The sequence below is a fragment of the Carassius gibelio genome, chromosome A25 (assembly GCF_023724105.1).
Source record: "Carassius gibelio isolate Cgi1373 ecotype wild population from Czech Republic chromosome A25, carGib1.2-hapl.c, whole genome shotgun sequence".
Lineage (NCBI taxonomy): Eukaryota > Metazoa > Chordata > Actinopteri > Cypriniformes > Cyprinidae > Carassius > Carassius gibelio.
The window spans coordinates 6,249,588-6,273,478 of NC_068395.1; the positions used below are offsets into that span (position 1 = coordinate 6,249,588).

Genomic DNA, 23,891 nt, shown 5'->3' on the forward strand with positions numbered 1-23,891 from the left:
AAAAGAGACACGCAAGACATACTTTTGTACATGATAACAACATACAATGTAGCTGGGAAAATGTCATACAAAAAAAAGAGCTAAGAGATCTTCAGAGCTGTCGTTTGTTTTCTCCTGGTACTTTCCCACCAAAATTTCTCTGGATTGCTGTGAGAATCTTTTGATTCAAGACCATGACCAAATGAGTCATGCCCCTGAACTGTGTCACATGCACAGCTTGTTCCTGTTTCCCCATCCATATATATATATATATGAAGAGTTCAGATGCAAAAGCCTCTAAATGCCATCTGAAATTTTCATCTAAAATTAGGATTTTTATCAGGCTCCTATATTTATGTTCAGTTATTTCACTTTAATAGCCTGGAAAAGGACCTGCACATTGCCATTAAAGTAAAATGACTCATCCTAAGCATAGGAGCTTGATAAAAATCCTAATTTTAGATGAAAATTTCAGATGGCACTTAGAGGCTTTTGCATCTGAACTCTTCATATATATATATATATATATATGGGGTGGCAAAAATTATTACAGAAAATGTCATGCTTTCTTTGCGTAAACATTTGAGCAGCATTATGAAAATCTTCCCACATTATGATGTAGACGTGGGGTCGAGTTAGAATGTTCTGTTTTATGTAGGCCTAGGTGATTTTGATCTGATTAATGTCAAGAAACACATACAATATCTGATACACTATTTGGAAAAAGTGATTATGCCACAAGAAAACACAACTGTTGTAAAGTTTGGGCTCTGTCAAGATTTTTTTTAAATGTTTTTTGAAAGAAGTCTCTTAAGAGACCAAGGCAGCATTTGATCAGAAACACAGTATTAAAAAAAAAAAAAAAAAAAAAAGTAAAACTCTGGAATATATTTAATTTAAAATGTTAATATATTTTAATGTAAATGATTCCTGTGAATTTTGAGTAGTCATTATTCCAGTCTTTAGTGTCACATGAAATCATTCTAATGTGCAGATTTCTTGCTAATATCTTCATCTCCAATACGCATTAATCCTCAAATGAGCTGTTAATTGTTTTTTTAATGTGGCTGACACTCCCTCTGAGTTCGAAACAAACCAAAATCCCAGAGTAATTCATTTATTTTTTTGAACTCAGAGGGAGTGTCAGCCACATTTAAAAAACAATTAACAGCTCATTTGTGGATTAATGCGTATTGAAGACACAAACGGTTTTAAATGATTCAGTTCGATTTGAATGCTCACAACAGACACTGAAGAGAAGACAATGCTGAATAAAGTCATAGTTTTTGCTATTTTTGGACCTAAATGTATTTTCGATGCTTCAAAAAATTCTAACTGACCCTCTGATGTCACATGGACTACTTTGATGATGTTTTTCTTACCTTTCTGGACATGGACAGTATAACAGTTCACACAGTTTCAATGGAGGGACTGACAGCTCTCGGACTAAATCTAAAATATCTTAAGAAGTTAATAACTGCTCTGTTCTGAATATAAAGTTAAGGTTTTAGTTTTTTTGTAACGGTGTGAAAATCTTTACTGTTACTTTTAATGTAATCCATTTTTGCAGAGAAAAAAAAACTGAGATAGCTATACAATACTATCACAATATGGATATGTACATGAATCTATACTGTAATAGTATTGTGCATTGTACAGCCAGACACATTCAGCCCCTTGAAGTAAAAATTCAGAAGAGCATCAATGTATAGTTTGTTAAATTATATATATAAAAAACCTTTATTGACATTTTTACTATAGATTATACACTTAAAACTTAATAGCAACACTTCAACATTAATCCCTGCTGGGTAATTCAAAACAATCCATCAATAACCAAGATTCCACTACAGTTTGCAAAATGTTGGGAATGTTATTAAAAGAACGGAATTAACAGCCTTTAGTAATGCAAACTTTATTTACATTAAAAGAAAGTTCCGGTACTTCATGCCATGCTCCTTAAAAGAAAGGAATCAATCCTTCAAACGTTATGAGAGCTTCAGAGATGCTTGAGAGAGAGAAAGAAAACAGCAAAAATGGCAAACAGTTTTGAACAGACAGAAGTTGAGACCAAGTGAAAGCGACATTAATTTAGATTTCTCTGAAATGTCTATTTTAAAAACAAACAAAACAAGCGTCAGTTACACATATTACAGCATTCTGCACAGGAAAACTGTACACGGAAAACCCTAAATGACACGTAAAAGCCTAGTGTGGTTAGCCACTGTATGTACAAAAACAACAATACTAACATACAGAAAATGTTTACTTAATATTATACAATGTAGACAGACCGAGTTATATTTTTTCAGCCTATTTCGCATTATCGTAATCTATGTAGGCATTTACCCTGAAAAACGTTGGGATGGTGGAGTTTGGGGAAGTCGGCTGACTATCTAGTGCATTAGCATATGAAGGCGAGGCGCTGATCTACTGGCGGTTGCTCTTTATCCTCTCCAGCCTCTTTTTGAGGTCATCGAGGTTGGATGCGGGGGAGGAGGAGCGGGTGGGGCTGTGGGAGTGGGACTGCTCCTGCTGGAAGTGCTCACGGGACTCCTTCAGCTGGGACAGTTTGCTGTGGAGCATGTCTGTGGAGGAGGCCACCGACGGTCTCAGAGAACTGAGAGGAGGCCGGTCTTCCTCCGGCTGCAGGAGAACACGCAAATATTTACAACTGTTTTATATACTGGAACTAAAATTCATAAATCTTAGTTGTAAAAGTATTACTACATCAATTATCAAAAAGAAAAACAAAAGAAAAATAGTAATTTTTAAGATTATTATTTTGTTGAAAAACATTTTTCTTTTAAAAAGAATAATGGCAAATACATAATATATATTAAAACACAGATTCACTAATTATAGACAATCATGATATTTTACACTAATATTTACCAAATACAGGAAATATTGATTTTTGATGCATTATAATTACACAAAATATTAGTTTCATTATTATATACTAAAATTTAAATACAAGTAAATAAAAACAGCATAAAAAACATTGATATTTGAAGCATTTTTAAATAAACAAAATTGATCCTAAGACTTATTTGTTAAAAAGTTAATCAAATTTTTTTGATTTACTGTTAAAAATAGTTACATTAAAACCGCTGTTATTGTCATTATATAAATCCTAAAAATGTAATAAAGAATTAGCTGATACATCAAATATAAATAGTTTTGTTTTAATACATTTACATTATTTAAATGCATTTTGCTGTTGAAGGTATTGGTAAATAAATTTTACACACACACAAAAAAAAAAAAAAAAAAAAATATATTGTTTTAGCACCCAAATTCTATTATTTTTTTAAATACGTCAAGCCACGTACTATAAGGAAAAACACTACTGAATTTGCATAATTCAGCTTTTTTCATAACCAAAAGACCAAGAAAGTCAATAAGATTTTAATGAGACAAACCGTTGAGTTCTCAAGGCCGCGCCGTTTCCGTAAGATCTTCAGTCTCTCGTAGTAGGCAGCGGCGTTCATATCTTCTCCGTTATTGCTGACGGGCACGGTGCTAGAGCCCGGTAAATACGAGTCTGTGCTGTGCTGAGGGATTACTGAAAGACAACGCGGACCTTAGTACGCCAAGACAAAAATCAAGACAACAAAACACCAAGGTTACATAAAAGTTGGTGCAACCCACCTCCTGTGGAGGGCTGGATTCGGCCTTTTCCTTCACGCTCCGACTCAATCATGCGGAGCCCTCGCTCCACGTAACTCTGGAAGAACTGGGACGTGTTCCTCAAGAAGGGCTCGAGGTCTGCGTCAGAGTACTTCTGCTTATATTCATACAGCTCCGTCAGACCCTGAGAAACAACATACTCCGATTAATGGATAGTTCCAGTTATTTCGCAAAATTTGAAAAGTCTTTAGCAAGCTGTAGTGTCACCTCTTTTGTATTCTCTTTAGAGCCGATCTTCTTGAAGATCTCAGACAGGATGTCGCTCACTTTGGCCTTGATCATTTTATCATCCTATCCAAATTGAAATTCAGTTAAAGAAACCAGATCAACCACTACAATTTTCTCCCTGTATCATTAGGAACATACCGATCTGAGGGCGCCCTTTTCTGAGCTCTTGTCGGACTTGAGTCCGGAGAGGTTTGCCGAATGCTTGACCACCCGCCTCAGGTGAGCCTCCAGTTCCGACTCGTTGCGGTTCTCAATCATGGACATGTGATCTAATATCTATGAGAGAGACATTTACCGATTACTTTCATAAAGAAAGTTTCATAAAGAACTTTAATTCTCTATGAAGGTCTCAAACGTGTACCTTGGCGCCAGTGAGCCTGCAGAGCGTGTGCAGCAGCGTCTTCAGCGTCCGATGGGGAACATCACTCTTCAACTGTTTGAGTTTCTCTTTAGGGAAAACCTTCATGAAGTTGTGCACATCCAGCAGGATGCGGTCCAGATTAATACTGTTGATGGTCTGCGGCAGGAAACGGATCATTCTCCATAGACACTGCATGGGACAGAGAGCGGTGTTATTTAAAGAGGACAAGAAAACAAAATAGGTCATATTTTCATAAAACACTGAATCTATGCTGGAATAAGATTTTTAACCCCATTACATCAGTGTTATGTACATACTATTTTTTTTTTTTTAAATTGACTTATATTTTTATTTTTTTCAGTTTTCATTTTTGTTTCGTTTACATTTGAGTTCTTCAGCTTCAAAAAAATAAAAGAAATCTTGGCAACTAATTAAAGTCAAGTTTTCCCCTCTTTATTTATATTTTATTTCAATTATTGGAAATATAATTGTTTTAGATTACAACATTGACTTGGAAATTATTAGCACTGCCATAAAAAGACGATCAACTAATAAAATGGCATACTGTTCAGACTTTTTGGTGTTTGATACAATCCTGTAAAATTTAGCAGCCCAGTAAATGTTATCCATCATGATTTCATTGGGTTGTGGAAAGTAACAAAGTCCTACAGGCTTATTAAAACAAAACAGAACAAGACCTAAGAGTTCTGTAGTTTAAATGTCAACATGCATATATGGGCACAAAATGCACCAGTCGTACCTTCATGACAAGTTCAGAGAACATGGGGGAACCGGCGGTGCTGATAAGACTGTCCTGCAGCAGCACCAACAGAGCACTGGAAAGAGAACAATGACCTTGGTTTAACCTACAACCATCGATTACAGTCAGTCTGCAGTGTCGGCCAACTGTATACAGAAAAGTACACAAAACAAAGTTCCTGTTAAGGACTTGTAGCCCAGCGGAGCCGCACTGCTAACCTTAGGATGTTGGTCTGGTCAGATTTCTCTAGAACTCGAACCACGAGCAGATTGACAGAGCGAATGAGCTGCTGTCCGTCCTCAATGTCCTCCACCCTGGAGTCCAACATCAGTGTGATGAGACCGTGCATCAGGTCCTTCAGGACGCCCATGGAGGCCTCCCGTGCCAGACTCTCCATAGAGAACAGCTGGAAACGGACACACAGTGACTCAGCACTTTTGTTTGCTCTGCAGACTCTCCTTGCATTTTTGCAAATAAAAGCCATATTGTTTCTGGCAATACAATACTAGATGCGTTCAGAAATTAGGCCTTAACTTCCTGCGATCCTCTATGTTGACGCAAAAGCTAATTTCCCTAACAAAAAAGCTAAACCGAACTCACAGAAAGCATGTTTCCTATGATGCAGCTGTAGAGTTTGAAGATGTCCTTCTTGTCCAGCCGATCGTCAGCCATGTGCGTGTTATAAATGAGCCGCAGCTGCATGAAGGTGGCGATGAGGAACTGGTCGATGTGGCCAGACATGGCTTCCGCTTTGTCCGCCTGCCTCAAGACCTCATCGATCTGCAGAATGTCACAAGGAAATGTCTTACTGATGTATTCATGTCTTCATTTAATAAAACATTAAAAGTGATTTCTTTTGCTTGACATGAGGATGCAAGAATCCAAACAGTGGATGCGGGATGCCCACCTGTGCCAAGGCCTGGATACTGGTGTTAATGTCTCCACTGGCCACCTGGGAGATGACGAAGTTGATGGTGGAGGCAGTGCTGTTGTGAATGTCATCAAAATGAGGAGAGACCGAACGAATCCTGAAAACAACATTTTAATACACTTTAGCATCTCAGAAGCAAAAATATTTTGTCATGTAATACATTTGACAGACATACAACAAGACTAAACTCGTACTTGCGCTCCGGGATCATGACCGGCTCCAGAACTTCATCCAGTTTATGCTGCACCAGGTCAGGGATGTCGCTGGCACATGTGTGGTTGTTCTCGAACACATCCAGATCCAGCTGAAACTCTTTTGGGATGGACGGAGTGGACTGCTCCAAGTGAGCATTCTGTGCCCGAGCTTGACTGTTGAAAATGAAGAAAAAGGTCACTTCTGGTGCATTTTTATGTTATTTACTGGCCACAACATGAATAAGAGCCCCCAAAATCCTGATTCATTACAAGCAAAAAGGAAAGCAAGTATTAAAGAATATATGTGCACTTTTGATTTTCCTTGCAATTTAAAATTTGCAACAATGTCACCATTTTGTCTCAAGTTTACAAACCAGTAAAGTGAATAGTTTCAAGTAGGAAGCATTTAACGTAAGAAAAAAAAAAAAAAAAGTTGGTCATGTGATTCTTTTGTGAAGTTCATGGTTTCAAATGAAATGGTCTGAAACTGATTCAATCATTAGTTTGTTCCCTCACTCCAATTATTTATCATTAAAAACACTGCACAAGTAAACACACACACACACACACACACTCCTGGGGTCCGTTCTTCGTACATGGATTACTCCGTTAGCTGGATTTTATGGTTGACGATTTGACATCAGGATTCATAACTTCTCAGCCTGGAGTTTCTGTCATGGCAACAGGTCCGTGAGCTCACACCTGCTCAGTAGCGGGCTTATTTCACATAAACTGGATTAGATTGCATCATTTAACGTGAAGGTGATACTGAAACTGTCTCAACCACTGCCATTTTCTTACAAGAGTACCTTGTTAAACCAGGAACAATATTTTATAAAAATAATTTTAAAAAAATCTGAAAATAGTTACGATGTTGTGTAAATCTATAATAATGGACACGACCAGTTTTACTCATTGAGATATTTAATCGTGAAGGAATAATTCAATTTTATTACAGTGACACATCGAGTATGTCTGAGTCGTGCATTAATTTGAACAATAAGATTTTATGCGGGTGACTTTGATGGTAGATGCAGACCACTTCTTAAATCTCAAAATGCTTATAACACACAAACTTAAATTATTATCTCAAAATAAGCGAGGTACGAAGAACGGACCCCTGATCAAAAGTAAGATTTTTTTGTAATCAATTTTAATGTGTCACTTCTGAATATTTACAGTAATGCTACTATGGATTTTCATTTCATTTCAATTTTTTTATTTTTTACTTTTTATTAAAAAAAAAAAAAACAATAGTAACATGTGGCTGCTGAAAATAGTTCCACCACAGGAATAAACTACATTTTAAAAATATATTTTAAATTGTTATAGTAATTCACAATATTGCGTTTTTTTACTCTAACTTTGGATCAAATAAATACAGCTTTGGTGCATTTGTGCAAAAATAAATTCAAATTTCATGTACCCCAAACCTTTAAAATGGTAGTGTATACATATTTTTATAAATATTTTTATGTATAAATTTTTTTTTTTATACTGGTGCATCAATTAAATATTTTCTGTGTGTTCATTTTCTGAAAGTGTGGAAACATGATTTACTTTCAAAATACATTTGTACCATTATATACTCCTTTTATATAAAAAAAAGAAAAAAAAAAAAAGAAAAAAAAAATCACAAGAGTGAAACCAATAGGGATATCAAATATGAGGCTGAAAAATATCTGGTTATATCAGTCATCTATATGATCTACTAATCTCTCAAATATTTCAGTCCAGTTTTTTTGTGATCTCTAGACCTCCAGGATGTCAGGTGCCATGTCATGTGAACAGTGGCTACAGCAGTACTTACATCCTGTAAGTGCGATACATTATTCTGTCCATGGAGGGCAGCGAAGAAAAGAAGGGAATAGTAAGAGAAGAGAAAGGCTCAGGATTAAGAAACAACATGCAATGACTCAAGAGGACAGAACCAGACAGAATGAGACTGTGTATAGAGAAAGTATTACACATGGACCAGGACTCTTTTAAGAGTGTGTTACTTGACAATTAGTAGTACATACTTGAGCTTGTTGGGCACTTCCTCTTGAGCAGGCTTGCGCAGGAAGGTTGCACTGGGATTTGCAGGAGGCTCTCTCTGTGGTCGCTCCTGTTTGGCTGAGGCTGCAGGCGCCTTCTTGGCCGAACGTTTGATTCTCTCTTCCAGCATGCTCATTTCTTTCTCAGACAGCTTGACAATGATAAAAAGCTCAAATTTGAATTTAACCCGACATCACATCCAAAGATGGTAATAAAAGGGAAAGGTTCATGTATGAGGGTAATTAGCATCTTACATTGCCAATGAGTTTGAAGACTTGGTCTCCACAAGCGTTGTAGGCAGCCAGGACTGTATTGAGCGCAGCGTTGCGGACCGTAGTGTCACGGTCTCCAATGTGGACAGCGATATCTTTAAGAGCTTTGGCTGGAGTCGGCTGGCAGACATTCATCCCGAAGTTCTCAATCAGGCAGCCGAGCTCCTCAAGACATTCTGAAGAACGAATAAGACAGACAGTTACGATAAAGACTATTTCTACTGTAAAAATGGCTCTGTGTTTGAGAAACATAATCCATGTGTATTTACCAGATCTCTGCTTGGAGTTTTTGGATTTGGTTCCCTCCATAAGTAAGGGGAAGACTTTACTGGCCGCGTAGACTTTACACAACATTGTCAGAATAGCTCTGACATCTTTACGCACCCCATCTTTTGACTCTCCAACCTGAAAGGCAAGAAAGCACCATGTTAGTCTGTGGTTTATTTTAACAAAACACATGCATGCTATCCAAAACTAATGTTTGGATGGATTAAGACCCACCTTGAGGATCAGGTAGGGGATGAAAGAGGAGGCCTCGTAGTCATTGAGCTGGTAGTTCTTCCTGCTCAGCATGGTGAAGAGCAGTTTGAGGAACTCCAGGGCTTTCATCAGCACACTGGTGTTTGTGTCAAAGAACCGCAAAGTAAACCACTTCAATATCAGATCTAGACAGCCAATCACAGCCTCACACTCTGGCTCCATGTGCTGAAAAATACAGTTGTAAGCAACTTATTAGTCTTGTGTAAATTGATATGATTTGACTCGCAAATTGCGACATGACTAACCTCAATCATGGCTCCAATAGCTTTTACGTGCCGCTGAAAATCAAAGTGGAAAAGTTCGTCTTGGAGCCACTTGGGCAGACATGTTGACATTTGAGTCTTCAGCTGCTCCACGTACTCATCACGAGGAGTGATGAAGTTCCACTTGAGAATCTGGAGAGGAGTTGAGAAATGGTTACCAAACATGCCCAAAAGCCTAAACTTGGGCCCTATCCACACAAACATTGGTATTCTCAAAACTGCAGCATTTTCAATGCGAAACCCGACCTTTTTTGAAAACTCCTGCCAGTGTGAAGATTTTCAAGAACACCGGTTGCAGTGTAGGAGATTTTAACTTGTGATGTCAGAGCGTGCCTGTCATCTCCTTTGGCAGCTGTGGTCTAATGGTTAGAGACTTCGACTCAAACCTGCAACCTTCTGGTAACTAGTCCCAGTGCTGGCAGGAGTTGTAGGTGGAAGGGAGTGAATGAACAGCGCTCTCTTCCACCCTTAATACCCATGGCTAAAGTGCCCTTGAGCAAGGCACTTAGCTCCCCAGGCGCTGGATATATACCTGCCCACTGCTCTGGGTGTGTGTTCAATTCTCACTGCTGTGTGTGTGTGCACTTGGATGGGTTAAATGCAGAGCACCAATTCAGAGTATGGGTTACCATACTTGGCCAATGTCACGACTTTCACTTTCCATGAGGCGTGTCTATAACTTTATGGATAGGGTTATACCGCTACCTGTTGGTTTGGCATGCTCTTTACAGCACTTCATAGCATGTTTTTGCATTTTCATGTGGATGAGATTTTTTTTCAAATAAAGGAGGAAAAACTCAGTTTATTAAATACCCATGTGCGTGTGGACTAGGCGTTAACAGCTCTGACAAATGTTCAGGAGGACGATTCGAAAACTGCTCACCTTTAATGTCTTCTCTTCCTTGATCCTCTGCTCTTTGCCGTTGGGAACGAGGATGAAGATGGGACCAGATCTGTCCTCCTCATCCTTTGCACCAGCCTTAACTGGAGGTTTCTTACCCACAACACCCTAAAAGGGTCAGGAAAACAATGGTTACACTAAATCAGTCTCAAGTTCTGTTACTTCATGTCAAGTTATTTTGATCGTATTGCCTCAGTTTGCTAAATGGGTTCAACATTACGAATTGTGCAACTTATCTCAGGGATATTCATTTTCTCATTTGGGATTCTAACTCTTACAATTAATATTAACACGCAACTTAATCATTAGCAAAGCTTTAATAAAAATGCTGTCTGAAATTATATAACCTACAATTATAAATATCTATTTCATTCAATCAATCGGGCTTTTATTTCAGCTAAAAACAGCAGGAAGTCCTTAAAGCTTCTCTTTGTTGGCAACAGATTTATAATAGTTTCTCATTACAATAATTGTAATAATTTCTGCTGATAACCGAACTTGGACAGGACCATTACAGCTGAGTAAAGAAGATGGGATTACAGAAAGATTGTGAGTCAGTTTACATGCAGTGCTTCCACACCAAACCGTGCCACCTCATACCAGATTCTAATATACCTTCTCACTGCTAGGGGTCCCTCTTGAGAGCCTGTTTTGTTTAGCATTATCTTTCTCTCCTTTCACCTTGAGCTCCATGCTCTCTCTCTAGTGCACAAAATGACACTTTAGAGAGCAACACTCATTTAAAACAAAGGTAGAACCCAATTCATCCTCAGCCTCTTCATACTTTAGAAATTAGGCCAAAATCTAAATTCACATTAATAGAGGCTCGTTATTTTTGAACTGCAAAAGAACAGTCATTGTCTTCCCAGGAGCAGTCCCTCGTGTATTATGGACCTGATGTTTCAATCACATTTTGGGAAAAAAGATTTTAAATCTTTCATGAGCAGCAACTCCCTAGCGAAGCAGGCAAAGCAGAAACATTGAAATGTGCCGCACCTTTTTAGCCGCAGGACCTGCTGGTTTAGCTTTCTTTGTGTCTGGTTTGGGTTCTGGTTCACTGAAATCTTCACTGGGACTTTGGTTCCTGGCTGGAGCTGTAAAATAAAAAGAAGATCAAGTTGAGCCCAGTATCTTTAAAAAAAGTTTTTTTTTTTAAGTTTTTACTTTACATTTTCCTTAAACCAATAAAGAATGAAAAAGTAATTGTATTTTTCTGAAAGACACGTAATTACCCCCCCCCCCCCCAAAAAAAAGGGTAAATGTATGGTGCAAAAGGGTACATTTATGGTGTGCATGTGTTTACATTAACAACCATGCAAATATAAATGTTTTCAATAAACCAGCCAGGAAGTAGTGGTCATATTAGCTGTGGTTAAAGGGAAAGTGCATGAACCTGAGGCTGGTTTGGCAGCAGGGGCACTGGAGGCGGGTTTGGAAGCTGCAGCTTTGACAGGAACTTCAGGCTTGGCTGGCATCACGGCCCTGGCCTTCTCCAGCATGCCAACCACCTGGTCCTTTGAGGCCGGCTGCAGAAAGACAAGAGGGAGACTGATGTTACACGACGGCTTTTCTATGGTCAAAAGTTGATCCATGCGTTTTGGTCTTATGAGCCATCTACAATAACATTGAATGAAAATCATGCTTTTATTCAGAATGAATTTAAGTGATCAAAAAGTGACAGTAAAGACATGCATAAAAAAAATACATCTTTAAAAATTATATAAATAATTGAACACTTCTCCTACTTACCTTCAGTTTGCCGGCAGCCTTGATCATCTTCTCATAACCCAGGTGCATCATGAAGAAGGGAAGTGCATCCTGAGCTTTCTTGCGCACGTCTCCGCTGCGGTCCTCCAGGCAAGTGTACAGGTGAGGCACACACAGCATGAGGTCTGCAGGCACCGTACGCAGGGTGGGCAGCTTCTCAGCAAGCCAGCCCAGCAGCTACAGAATTTTAACAGCATTTTAGCTTGTGATCATTGATCACATACAGTTAATTTAAGGTTATTTTGTTAAAAGTCTTTTCCATAAGCAAGAGCTCCATATTCTCTTATGCTCCCATTCTATTCTCCTTTTTAATATTTTGTCTATAGGTTCACTAAATTCTTTTTATTGGACTTATTTCATATGCTAGGCATTACAGGGTAAAGCACACATGAAGTACCTCCTGTCTGAGGAAGGGGTTTTCCTTTTTGAGCTCCTCTGATAGGTCTTCTCCTTCAAGCCACTCCTTCATTCCAGTCTGCTCCACCCATGTGTTCAGCGTTGACAAGGCAGCAGCACGGACATTAGGCTGAAAAGTCAAGTTACAATCAACTCACTCTCTGTAGGTTATCTGAACAGCCAGACAAGCAGCACAAGTGTGCATGATGCCATACCACAAGTGTAACAAACAGACTCTTAAGTGGTTCATACCTTACTGTCACCAAGAACAGTAACCACAGGAATTCCCAGGTTCTTAACGTGCTGCTTGAGAGATGGCCCCATGGCAGTAGCTATCTGCTGCAGAATACTGAGAGTCTGCTGGACCTACATACACATTCGACATGATTACAACCATGCCTTTAATTGAACACTACAACTGAAAAGCCTGAATGGCAATGAAGAGATCTTAAAATACACCATATTCCAACATTTTATTTCTGACTTTAGATAATTTAAGTAATTTGAATTACCAGTAGTTTGTTGGAATCACTAAGACGGCCCTTCAGTGCCAATGGCAGCTCGCCGATGCTGGCCTGGATGAATTTGGCCTCAGAAATGACTGTTGCCACCTCATCAAGCCCCTCCTTCCTGATTTTCCAGTTCTTGTCGCTGATCTTTGACACCATGTCCGATGTAATTTTATCACTGTGAACAAGAAATCAGACTCTTATTCAGAACTGTTTGTTCACACAGAGATCCCAAAACTGCCTGATGAATTTCACGTTTGAAAAGAAAACGTTTTTTTGAAGCACTGCCACACTCGCTCAGACCTGATATCAGTTCTGGGCAGCAGGTCCATGATGTCTCCGGCTCCGCTGTCCACCTCTTCTTCAGCTGCATCTCCCTCCTCATCCGGTGCTGCTCTTTTGGTACCACGAATGGGAGCGGGAGGAGACTGACCCTGCATCTTTAGGTGAAATTAGGATCATGTGCACTATGAAACAATCTGCTTTGATAAACATGGTGTAATAACTAATAGACAAACACAGGCAATACTTACAGTGAGGCAGTAATATACACAAACACACACCCCTATTATGTATGTATGTAACAGACTAGGTAGGGAGCAACAGGCAATACCAAATAAAAATAATGGTTCAAACGATTATGTACATAAACCAGCTTTTAACGCAAGCCCCACTGATGATCAAGGCAACTTGTTGAAATGCCAACTTTCAATTATTGTATTTCAAAAGAGCATATTTACCTTTTCAAACTCCGCATCAATTTGTGAAAGGAGGGCTGGTTTTTCATCTTCAAAGAACATGCGCAGGGGAGCGCCCATGTACAGATACATGACTCCCAACAGAGTGATCGCTGAGGTCCTCACAGCCTTACATCAACACCAACACAACACATTATACACAATCAGACAAATGGATCTGCATTGTGGTTTAAGCAAAACTTTTCAGACAAAGAATGTTTATCAATTACTCTCATTAGTAAGGGTTGCACATAAAGGCAGTTTTAAACGATTAGTTCACTACCAGAATGAAAATTCTGTCATCATTTACTCACCCTCCAATTGTTCCAAACCGGAATGAACACAAAAGATGATATTTTGAAAAAAGCTGATGGGCACCATTGACTTCCATAGTATTTTTTTTTCCTACTATGGAAGTCAGTGGTGTCCATCAGCTGTTTGGATATTGACATTTTTTAAAATATTTTCTTTTGTATATAAGTGGAAGGTGAGTAATAACAATTTTCATTCTGAAAGTGAACTTCTTTAAACATGCCTATCCACTTGAAAGGCACAAGAGATGTATGGTTATGCATATTGAAACCATGACTCAGAAAATTACTCACAGGATTTGTGGCAGCCAGAGCAGTTTTGACATTGTTGATAAAGGCCTTGACATTTATTCTGAATTAAGGGGAATTAGATTCAGATTTAGAAATGAGGAAGAGATTGACTATGAAGAGAGAGAAAAAAAAGGCCATGTATATACACACTGCTCACCCTGCAAATCCAAACTCCTTCATGGCATTGGCCAACCAGTTCAATGTTTCTGCTTGGTTTTTAGGATTTTTCTGAGCAAAAGCCAGCGAGACAACCTGCAAATAAAGAAACAAGGGCAATTATTTAAATGCAAAATAATTTACATTAACATCATCATAATGGTGTTTCATTATTAAATAAACCACCATTTGTATTAATAAAAAAGACAAACATGTCTATAATACAAGTTTTTACACACATATACATACATATATATATATATATATATATATATATATATATATATATATATATATATATATATATATATATAGAACAATAGTCATACTTAAGTATCTTGCAGTTCAATGAGGATACAACATTAAACATGCCTTTTTATTACTACTACTATTTTAATAAAATAAACCTCAAATACTCCTTTCCAAAAAAAAAAAAAAAAAAAAAAAAAAAAAAGTGCACAATGGAAACTACTTTTAGATTTTCCTGCCAAAATGCGGTAACCGTCCCACACACCACAAACACCAACCTGTTCAGCAGTCCACGGCAGACAACAGGCCTCCCCGATCGCAGTGAGAGCCTCTTTAGCTTTACTTCCACACTTCACGTCTCCAATCTTATCAACCAGACCATCCAAAACCACCAGCGCGGACGTCTTCGAGAACGATCCCTTTTGTGCGATTAAACCCACAATGTGGAGCTTCATCTGCATTACCTGGAGATGGAAAGATACTGGAAACTAGCACCAGATCGAATGCCAAACACTGAGAATTAAGAACAGCCCTACACGGTAAAGAGGACTACCTGAAAGTTGGTCTCTTTCCATCCAGGTTTCTTAGCCAGCATCTTGACTAAAGCCTGGCACGGCATTTCAGATTTGTCCATCTGCTCCACAGCCTGAACAGAACACATTCAAGTTTAGAGCATGTTCCTCAAGTTGAAATCATTACAAATAAGCTGAAAACAGCACAAAGGGTAGAGAGACAAAAGCCAGTCACCCTCTGAAACTCCTCCATGCTAGCAAGTCTCTCCTTCCAGTTAGCGCTGTCCAGCAGCTGCATACAGGTGGCTGGGAGCACAGCGGCAGCCTTCTCCTCACACACTTCCGGCTGATTGACACACAAGATCACAATTACATGACACCATTATTTTTGGTCAAGTCTTCAATTCAATACAATATTAAGTGTCAATGTAAAATTGGAGACGTACAGACAACTCCGTCTCGACAATTTCCTTTGTGTCTGGAGCTTTCTTGGACTTTGCACTCGGAGCTGAGGCAGGTTTGCCCTTCTTGGGAGGTCCTGCAGCCTGTTCATAAAGAACGAGACAAACAAATCAGTACAATATCATTTATCTTGGTTCAAAATAATGAATAAAATAGGAACTAGTTGTACCTTCGCAGGAGGAGCTTTCTTAGGAGGCCCGGATTGTTTGGCAGGTGCTTCAACAGCTGGAGGTGCTTTTGCAGCAGGTTTCTCTTTCTTCTCTCCCCCACCGCCGCCTCCTTTCTTTCCAGCAAGCTCCACTTTATCAGCACATTCTTTTATCTATTTATGCATGAAACATGAAATAAAAGTCATGAACTTTTGCACTTGTTCCACCCACAGTCTGTAGGCTGACCGCCTGATACACATTTGCATTGCAAAACTGGTAAGTTAATAGAAAGGAAGTGTGTGTCATTCCCCTTCAACTAGCTGGTTTTATGCCATTTTAGAAGCTTAACTTTTTGTAAAACAATGTAATACACTTAATTGAATGAATATCTCAGAGATCCTTAGTTTCATTCTCAGTTTTACATCTTGTAAAACACTTAAATCTACAAAAAAATGATTGGTTATTGGCTTATCAGTATTCATCCGAATATTACAAATATTGTACCTCTAAAAACAGCAACCTAAATCTCAATGCAAAGCGAAACTTTTATTTTTTACCTTGTCCAACTTGAGTTTGTCAACATCAGTCAGGAATGGGTTGACTGCTTTCTCCCCTACCACCTTCATGGCCGTCCCCAAAGCCTCAAAAGCAGCATCTCTGACCTCCGGAGCAGAATCATTCACTTGCTACACAGAGAAAAGAGGGACAACTTACTCATTTCAAGACCCAAAGACACCAGTACTGACATGTTTCAAAAACCGTTTCCCTGCATTGACTGATGGGGAATATGTACCTTGAGGAATGCTGCACAAAAGGGCTTCAGAACGCTTTTTGGCAACGTGCTCGGGGTACAGTGACGGAAGCTTCTGGCAAGGAACAGTGAAGCCTGTTGCTTGATGGAGGGGTTCTTATTGTCCATCACCGACAGAACATCCTCACTGATGTTTTGCAAGGTTGTCTGCAACAGTTGGCATTTTCCAAGTTATTCCTAAATTATCAAATTTTAAATCATTTCTGTAAAATTGCCACCATGCATTTTGATCACTCACAGTAAGGAAGACTGCATCAATGGCTTCCTGCAAGGCCTGAACCACCTGAGGTTTCTTCTCCTTGAACTTCTCCAAGATGGTTGGCACCACCTTCACAAAAAAAAAAGAAAAAAAAGAGTGATATAGCCGTCTGAATTGAAGCACCATCATGATTTGCTTATCTTTTTCCATGGAGTTAATTTCATGATAGTGAGCACTTACAAGACCTGCATATGTCCCAAACTTTTTCCTCAATCCTGCTGCCAGTCCAGCCAAGCATTTGGCTGCCATAGCCACTAGCATCACATTGGCATCTTTCCCAATAACCTAGAACAACAAAAAGGAGTATTTTCTAATGGCCTTGCACACAGAGGATATCCCATTACCCAGAATCCCACTAGGACCGTTACCTTTTTTAGAGCCCGAACCAGGTCCCCATAGTCTCCATTCTCTAGTTTTGGGTTCTTAGTCAAAGTCTCAACTGCCTCTAATGCTTCCTTCCTCTCCTGCCATTTTTTCGCTTCCTGCGATTTAGTAAGTGACATGACACAGGATTGAAATTGATACAAATTCCAATATTATTTAAATAGATCAGTGTTATATTGTTCAACTTACAATTTTTTCATAGAAGTCTTTTGGAAGTTTAGAAAGGATCTCGACAGCTTCCAAAAGCTCGTAAGGATCCACCTGAGCAACTTCAGCCTCATCATCATCGTCTCCTACAGTTAGAAATCAAGTTCAATTCTTAGAAAATTTCACACACACACATAGATCATACAAAATGCATGTTTAAAAAAATGATTTAGTACTGTCCTGTAAAATATTTTACATGGTTTACATTTTTTTTTAAAAAGAAAAAGAAAAAAAATAGTATTTGTGGGAGTCGTGGACTATTGGTTAGACATTCAGATTAGCAATCCAAAGGTTGTTCAAGTCTCTGGCCGGCATGAATTGTAGGTGGGGGGAGTGCATGTACAGTTCTCTCTCCACCCTCAACACCACAACTGAGGAACCCTTGAGCAAGGCACTGAACCCCCAACTGCTCCCCGGGCGCCGCAGCATAAATGACTGCTCACTGCTCCGTGTGTGTGTTCACGGTTTGTGTGCGCACTTTGGATGGGTTAAATGCAGAGCACGAATTATAATATTTAAATTAAATATGTAATTAAATAAATTTCCATATTTGTGATGTAAATTGCAATGTATCTGAATATTAAACTATTTTTTTATGTAAATTATAGGCTTTGTGGTTCAGTTGCGTTCCAACGGTGACACACAAGCGGGCGCGCTGATGTTTGGTTCACTATTTTATTTTGATAAAATACCAACGGCACTGTCAAATTATCAATGCTGGATCTGATGTGCTTTGTTTGCAGGCGCCATTACCAAACGGTTTCCTTAAACCAGCAGAATCAACTTGTTTTATTAATTATGCATCACTGTATAAAGGTCTGCTATTATCGGTGTACACTCGCAACGAAAACATTGTGCTTTTTAAAAGATAAAGAACAAATAGGATGTGCTTTCTGCCATTTGGGTTTCCTTTCTGTGAACCAATGAAGCCTGTCAGAATGAACTGAAACTCAGCGTTTATAGGCTGTTATGTGTCGCACTTTTCTCCTTTCAAGAATTTCTTGTATGTTCTGCAGATATAGATATATATATATATATATATATATATATATATATATATATATATATATATATATATATATATATATATATATATATATATATATATATATATATATATATATACACACACACAAACACTATGTAATATTTAGAATTTCACATCAAAGTGAAAAAAAATATAGTAATTTGTCCTACTGTCCAAAATAAATAAAAAGAAACCGAGCATAGTAGATTTGTTTTTTGTTTTTTCCCCTATTGTACAGAGATCATATCAAACTGTTACCCCCAAACTGAGTAATGTACTAAACTGTAACATCTGTATACCATTCCACCCATAATATATGTAATTATATAGGTTGGCACAATTTCAAATTTCTCGCTGAGTCAGTAAACTGACTATTTCCTCACTGACAGCTACTGAGTTATTATAGAAAGTCTCCTTGATTTGTGCTGGCAACTAATTAATTACTATGGCAACCAATGTAGATATACCAGATATTCACAAACTGGACAAATAGATCGGATTTCATTACATACAAAATGGTAGTAGGGACTGTCAGTTACAAAAACAGGATTCGAGAGAAAATGTATAAATCTGCAGTATTAACTACTAATATTGTCTTCATAAGAGTTCAAATTTAATGCTGAATTTCCACTACTGACTGCTTTTTGCACTGGTGTAGAAGCTGTATTCTCACCGTCAGCCTCATCTCCTCCAGCAGCCTGCTGTTGCTCAAACTTGGCCTTGAGGTCCTGCTGAGAGCGCAAGAACCTGGTCTGCTTAGGAGCTGCAGTTGGCAGTTTCACCCATTCTTCCTCCAACTCTTTCAACTAAAAGAAAAGCATCAAATATTACAACCTGTATGGACCATTTACATTGAGATATGAATGCCACTTAACTCAAAAGACCCAATCTTTATGAATTTTCAATGCATATTTTTAAATGAAACATTATATATTTGAAAACGTCATGAGAAGCAGACTCACCTGTACTGAGTTGATATTCTGAAGGGGAGCTCGCAGAGCATCGCGGATCCATCGATAGATCTCCACCGCCAGCAATTTGGCCTCGTCTCGAACTGCCTTTTCTCGAGACTCAAACAGTTTTGGCAACACTTTCACTACAGGCTTGAGAGTAATGATCTTCGATCCAAATTCACTGAAAAAACAAAAACACATTTAAAAAGTATTTTATGCTGAATAAGTGCCAGCAAGTAAGTGACAATTTGACTACCGCATTTTCTTCAGTCTTCTGGTTAACAGGTTTAAAAATTGCCTACTCACCAAAGTGCTTTCCTTAGCGTCTCAATGCAAGTGACAACAATCTTGGGGTTCTTGTTATCCAGTCCTTTGATCAGCTCATCCTGGACCACCTCTGCCTTCTCAATCTCTATGTACATGAGGCAGATATCAGACCCCAGCTCCTTAGCTCGTGCTTTGGGCTGGTTGAAGACTTTGCCAACTACTCCAGAAACCACTTCCCCTGTTGTCCTGCAAGACAAGACTTTCCATTAGGACATTATAGATACACTAGGCCACACAAATCAACACTATCAGCATCAAGAAAATTCTTCTATAATGTGCCAAGCATTTTCCTCGTTTAAAGCACCAACTTGGACAATTTTGGTCACAGATAGCTAAAAATAAGTTTTCTCTTACTTCAATAGAAAATTTTCTTGTACAATATGACAATTGTAGATTGTATCTCTACAGCAAACCGAGTAAACCACATCAAAACACAAAGATCAAGTAATAAGTTACTTGTTTTCACATCGTTCCTTTATCAAAGCTCATTTAAAACAATCAATACTCTACAAAAGTTTACTGTACCGTTAACAATGGCTGACTAGATTCTATCAAGCTATATTTAGACAATCACTCAAAAAAAAAAAAAAAAAAGGTACAACGAGCATCAGAAATTGACTTTTTCCCCCCACAAATGCTTGTTTCGATCCAAGGAATCAGTGTTCTTCATGGAAACTAGGAAATTTGGCATACATGTTTTCTGAATGGGCTAAAACTACAGTGTTACTAAACAGGACACTTTTTTTTTGTCCGATGACTCTCACTCAATCCAGAAATACACTTTTACCAGGTATCATGTTTCTTCTTTGTTCCATAACTCAGTTGTTTAAAAAAAAAAAAAAAATTAGCTCTTGCCTAGCATTATTCCATATAAAACAGGTCACAGAAACACAAAGAGCTGCTCAGGTTCAAGGGAAAAAGCAAACATTGTCATCAATCCTCCAAGGACAAATCAGTGGTTTGTGAAACGCATGACTAGGACTATATTCAAAGAGTTCTGTTCCTAATACTATGATGTTTTTGTGCGATTTTTGGGACCAAAAAAAGAAAATCTACTTACTTGCCAGCCACATGTGCATTCTCGATAAAAACAAGTGCTGCCTCCAGTCCTTTGAGTTGGGCTACAGCATTTGAATCTGTTACAAATTTCTTGACAAGTCCAAGGTATTTGCCCCATTCTGAGCTCTTCTCATCTTCTATCTTCTGAAAGAGCTTCAATGCTTCCTCGTATCCATTTAATCTTGCTTTCCAAATCTAAGGGAAACAAGATCATGACAGCGAACAACCAAATAAATGAGCTTGTTACTTGATGAACTGACCCACTTTCTTCAGGGGCTGATACATACGTTTAACAACCATTATTTATAATAAAGGGACACATGAACTCAAGGACACTGTATATGAAATGCTTTATTTCCTGATGGTAATGTAACGTGTATGCAAAAACTCAGGTTGATAAAACAAAGTACCAGATATTAACCTTTTGCTCGAGTTAAACTCGAGCAAAAGATGTGTTGCTCTTCAATGTGGTGTGTGTGGGCAATTGATGTAGCAATTTAACAATCCGCCATTTAAGAATCTGTCAGAATGAACTAAAAGATTCCAACAGCAGCACTGCTCACTACCATCTCCCCCTGATTGTCCCGCCTCTTTACTACAAGTTCCAGCAAGAATAAAAATGAATGAACATCAGAGGGTATGATGAAAGAAGCAAAACAACTGTCTGAAATCTGTCATGCTATCATCCAATCAGTTTAAACTGTGGGATGATGTCACATGTAAACAACCTGTCACCTCACATGACATTCACCTCAGTATAGTTCTCCACTAACTAAAACACATCACTACATTTATATATTCTATTCATTTCAAAAAGTTTGGATTTAATACATTTTAAAAATTACTTGTTTATCAAGAATACATTAAAATGATGACTAAGTGACAGTAAAGACATTTCTAATTTTACAAAAGCTTTCAATTTCAAATAAATTCTGAACTTTGAACATTCCATTCAAAGAATCCTGATAAGATATTATAACAAATATTTAGCAAGTATTTCCAAGATTTCCAGTATGACTGAAATCCTAGTTTTTTTTTTTTTTTTAAACTCCAAGCATTTTCGGGTGCAAGTGACGCAAAATGACAACCATATAGCAAGGTGGCTTTTCCCTTGTAAATAAAATTGCTGACAAGAGGGCTGTTATTTCCATAAAGATGCTGCTTGCATTTAATTCAGTGCTTTGCATGCATTCATCTCTAAAGGCAACAATTAGGGTGAGGCGTTCGCTGACTGTATCCACAAGCTGGTGCTTCTTACATCATCAGGGGATTTTTGGACGGGCCAAAATATAAAAGTAACCAGGATCACTCACCTTGTGTTCACATTTCTGGTCTGTGGGTAACTTCATCCATTCACTGTCGTCCCCCATGACTGTTTTCTGTCCGTCTTATCTATTCAGCTAAACAAAAGAAGGGGAAACTTTAGTTGCTCTTATGGCATACAAAGCAGAACAAACAACCAGACCAACTTTTACACTTCTCAGCATTCTGCACTAAATATATAAAGGTTACAGTTTAAGACCACATAAAGTTCTGAAGTTTAGAAACACGTTTGAGCTCATCTGATGCATGCAACAAACATCTCACTAAAGCATTAAAAACAAATGTAAATTAGGATGGCATGGGGAACTTGACTAGCTTTTCACAATAACATTGCAAGATCATCATCCTCATGCATTTCAACAACAACCCCCCTCCAGCCAGACAGAAGAAATGCCTCGATTCACTTCACAGCAAATGCACACATCATCCAGATCTGCAGCCAAAGCAGAGCAACATCCACTAATGCATCTCCCAGAAGAGGCTGGTTTCATATTACATATCGATCCGAGCTGAAAAATAAATCCTTAAACACAAAAGCCCAGGCTTTAAGTGAGAAACACCATTTAAAGTAATTTATAACCAAGAAACGTGTAGAAGAATGACGCGTGCAGAAACCGCCGCCAATACAGCCCGCCCAAAACAAACATAAAAGAGCAAATAAGGAGTGTCGTTTGGCATTTAAATACCAAACGATTACATGAGTTCGCAGTTGGAATAATTCTAGATTATGTAGTTTGAGGGGTTTAAAACCGTTAGTTTCCTGCAGCGCATCACATGTGGAAAGCTCTCGGGGTGCAGCAGAGCCGTTAGTGACCCGCAGCTGCTGTCTCTCGGGCCGTCGCTTTTTGCAGGATAAGACGTTTAAATACGATTTTACTTCAATCAGGACGATGCAAATCTACTCCTTACAGCTTTATAAAACCTTTTCCGTGTATGGTTTGTTTAGCTTCGAAGTGTAAATATGGTTAAATTTAAATATACCGGTTAGCTGTTAGCACATACGCGGCCCTGACTGACTGTCTGTTAGCCCTGCAACAGCTTAAACCATCACGCAATTCACGTTCTCCAAAAAAACAACGCTGGAAATGTCAGAATCCCCCTTTGCGACCTCATCTAACCTGATACGTGACGATAAAATGAAAAACCCGACTCACACTTTTGTTTGTCACGGATATAAAAGCGGCTTGATTCAGTCCGTCACTAAAACCGAGGCCCTCAAATAAAACGCAGCAACCTACAACGAGGCAGAAAAGGCTTAAAACGGCTTTCGCCTAATAATCTCCAAGCTCTCCCGATCACAAGTAAATATAAAAATTTTAGTTACCTGCTTTCAGAGAGGGGAGACGGGGCGATCTTCATCAGCTGGGACCGATATTTGGTCATTACTCTCCAGGCTTTGAAAGTAAACGCCTCCGAGGGCGGGACGGCAGACGGAGGAGGAGACGCCCAGCTCTCATTCAAACCACTGCTTCGTTTGTTATGGTGTATTTTCATGATATTAAACATTTGAATATGTTTGTGTGTCAATTAAGTGAGCAATTCATTCCGAATGTTCATGTTTAACTTAATCCTCATATTCACATCTTATCACGTTTTCAGTAAATGGTGTTGGAACAAAACAAAACAACTAATATAAATTCATAATAAATAGTAATAAACAATTTCTAATACTTAGCTATATATATATATATATATATATATATATATATATATATATATATATATATATATATATATATATATATATAATGCCATTTTTTATTAAGAATTATAGTATTACATTTCTGCTATAAACAAAATGTACCTTTGTAATGCAGTAAATATCCTTTTAGAGTGCTTTTGG

General features: G+C 38.3%; 1 protein-coding gene across 6 annotated transcripts; it reads right to left on the bottom strand.

Annotated features, from left to right (window-relative positions):
- Positions 1-1,686: 1,686 nt before the first annotated feature.
- On the bottom strand, positions 1,687-23,511 carry LOC127946934 (cytoskeleton-associated protein 5). Of its 6 annotated transcripts, none has more exons than XM_052543755.1 (46): positions 23,373-23,511; positions 22,039-22,125; positions 20,727-20,920; positions 19,646-19,852; positions 19,349-19,520; positions 19,060-19,192; positions 17,342-17,445; positions 17,137-17,250; positions 16,949-17,053; positions 16,748-16,837; positions 16,492-16,656; positions 16,256-16,384; positions 15,719-15,871; positions 15,534-15,632; positions 15,323-15,433; positions 15,129-15,221; positions 14,854-15,039; positions 14,328-14,422; positions 14,174-14,231; positions 13,572-13,697; positions 13,135-13,271; positions 12,835-13,009; positions 12,575-12,688; positions 12,324-12,452; positions 11,909-12,103; positions 11,553-11,685; positions 11,156-11,253; positions 10,775-10,861; positions 10,142-10,267; positions 9,241-9,390; positions 8,957-9,160; positions 8,725-8,860; positions 8,438-8,631; positions 8,168-8,334; positions 7,957-7,980; positions 6,147-6,320; positions 5,929-6,049; positions 5,622-5,801; positions 5,240-5,427; positions 5,022-5,097; positions 4,262-4,450; positions 4,039-4,176; positions 3,880-3,963; positions 3,634-3,796; positions 3,405-3,547; positions 1,687-2,625 (listed from the first exon to the last, which is right to left on the bottom strand). In XM_052543755.1, the coding sequence occupies exons 2-46, from the start codon at positions 22,093-22,095 to the stop codon at positions 2,410-2,412; spliced, it is 6,132 nt and encodes a 2,043-aa protein (XP_052399715.1). In that variant the 5' UTR covers positions 22,096-22,125; positions 23,373-23,511; the 3' UTR covers positions 1,687-2,409. The 6 variants fall into 6 exon arrangements, with proteins under 6 accessions (XP_052399715.1, XP_052399716.1, XP_052399720.1 ...); XM_052543756.1 differs by lacking the exon at positions 23,373-23,511 and adding an exon at positions 23,203-23,344; XM_052543760.1 differs by lacking the exon at positions 10,775-10,861.
- Positions 23,512-23,891: the final 380 nt, after the last annotated feature.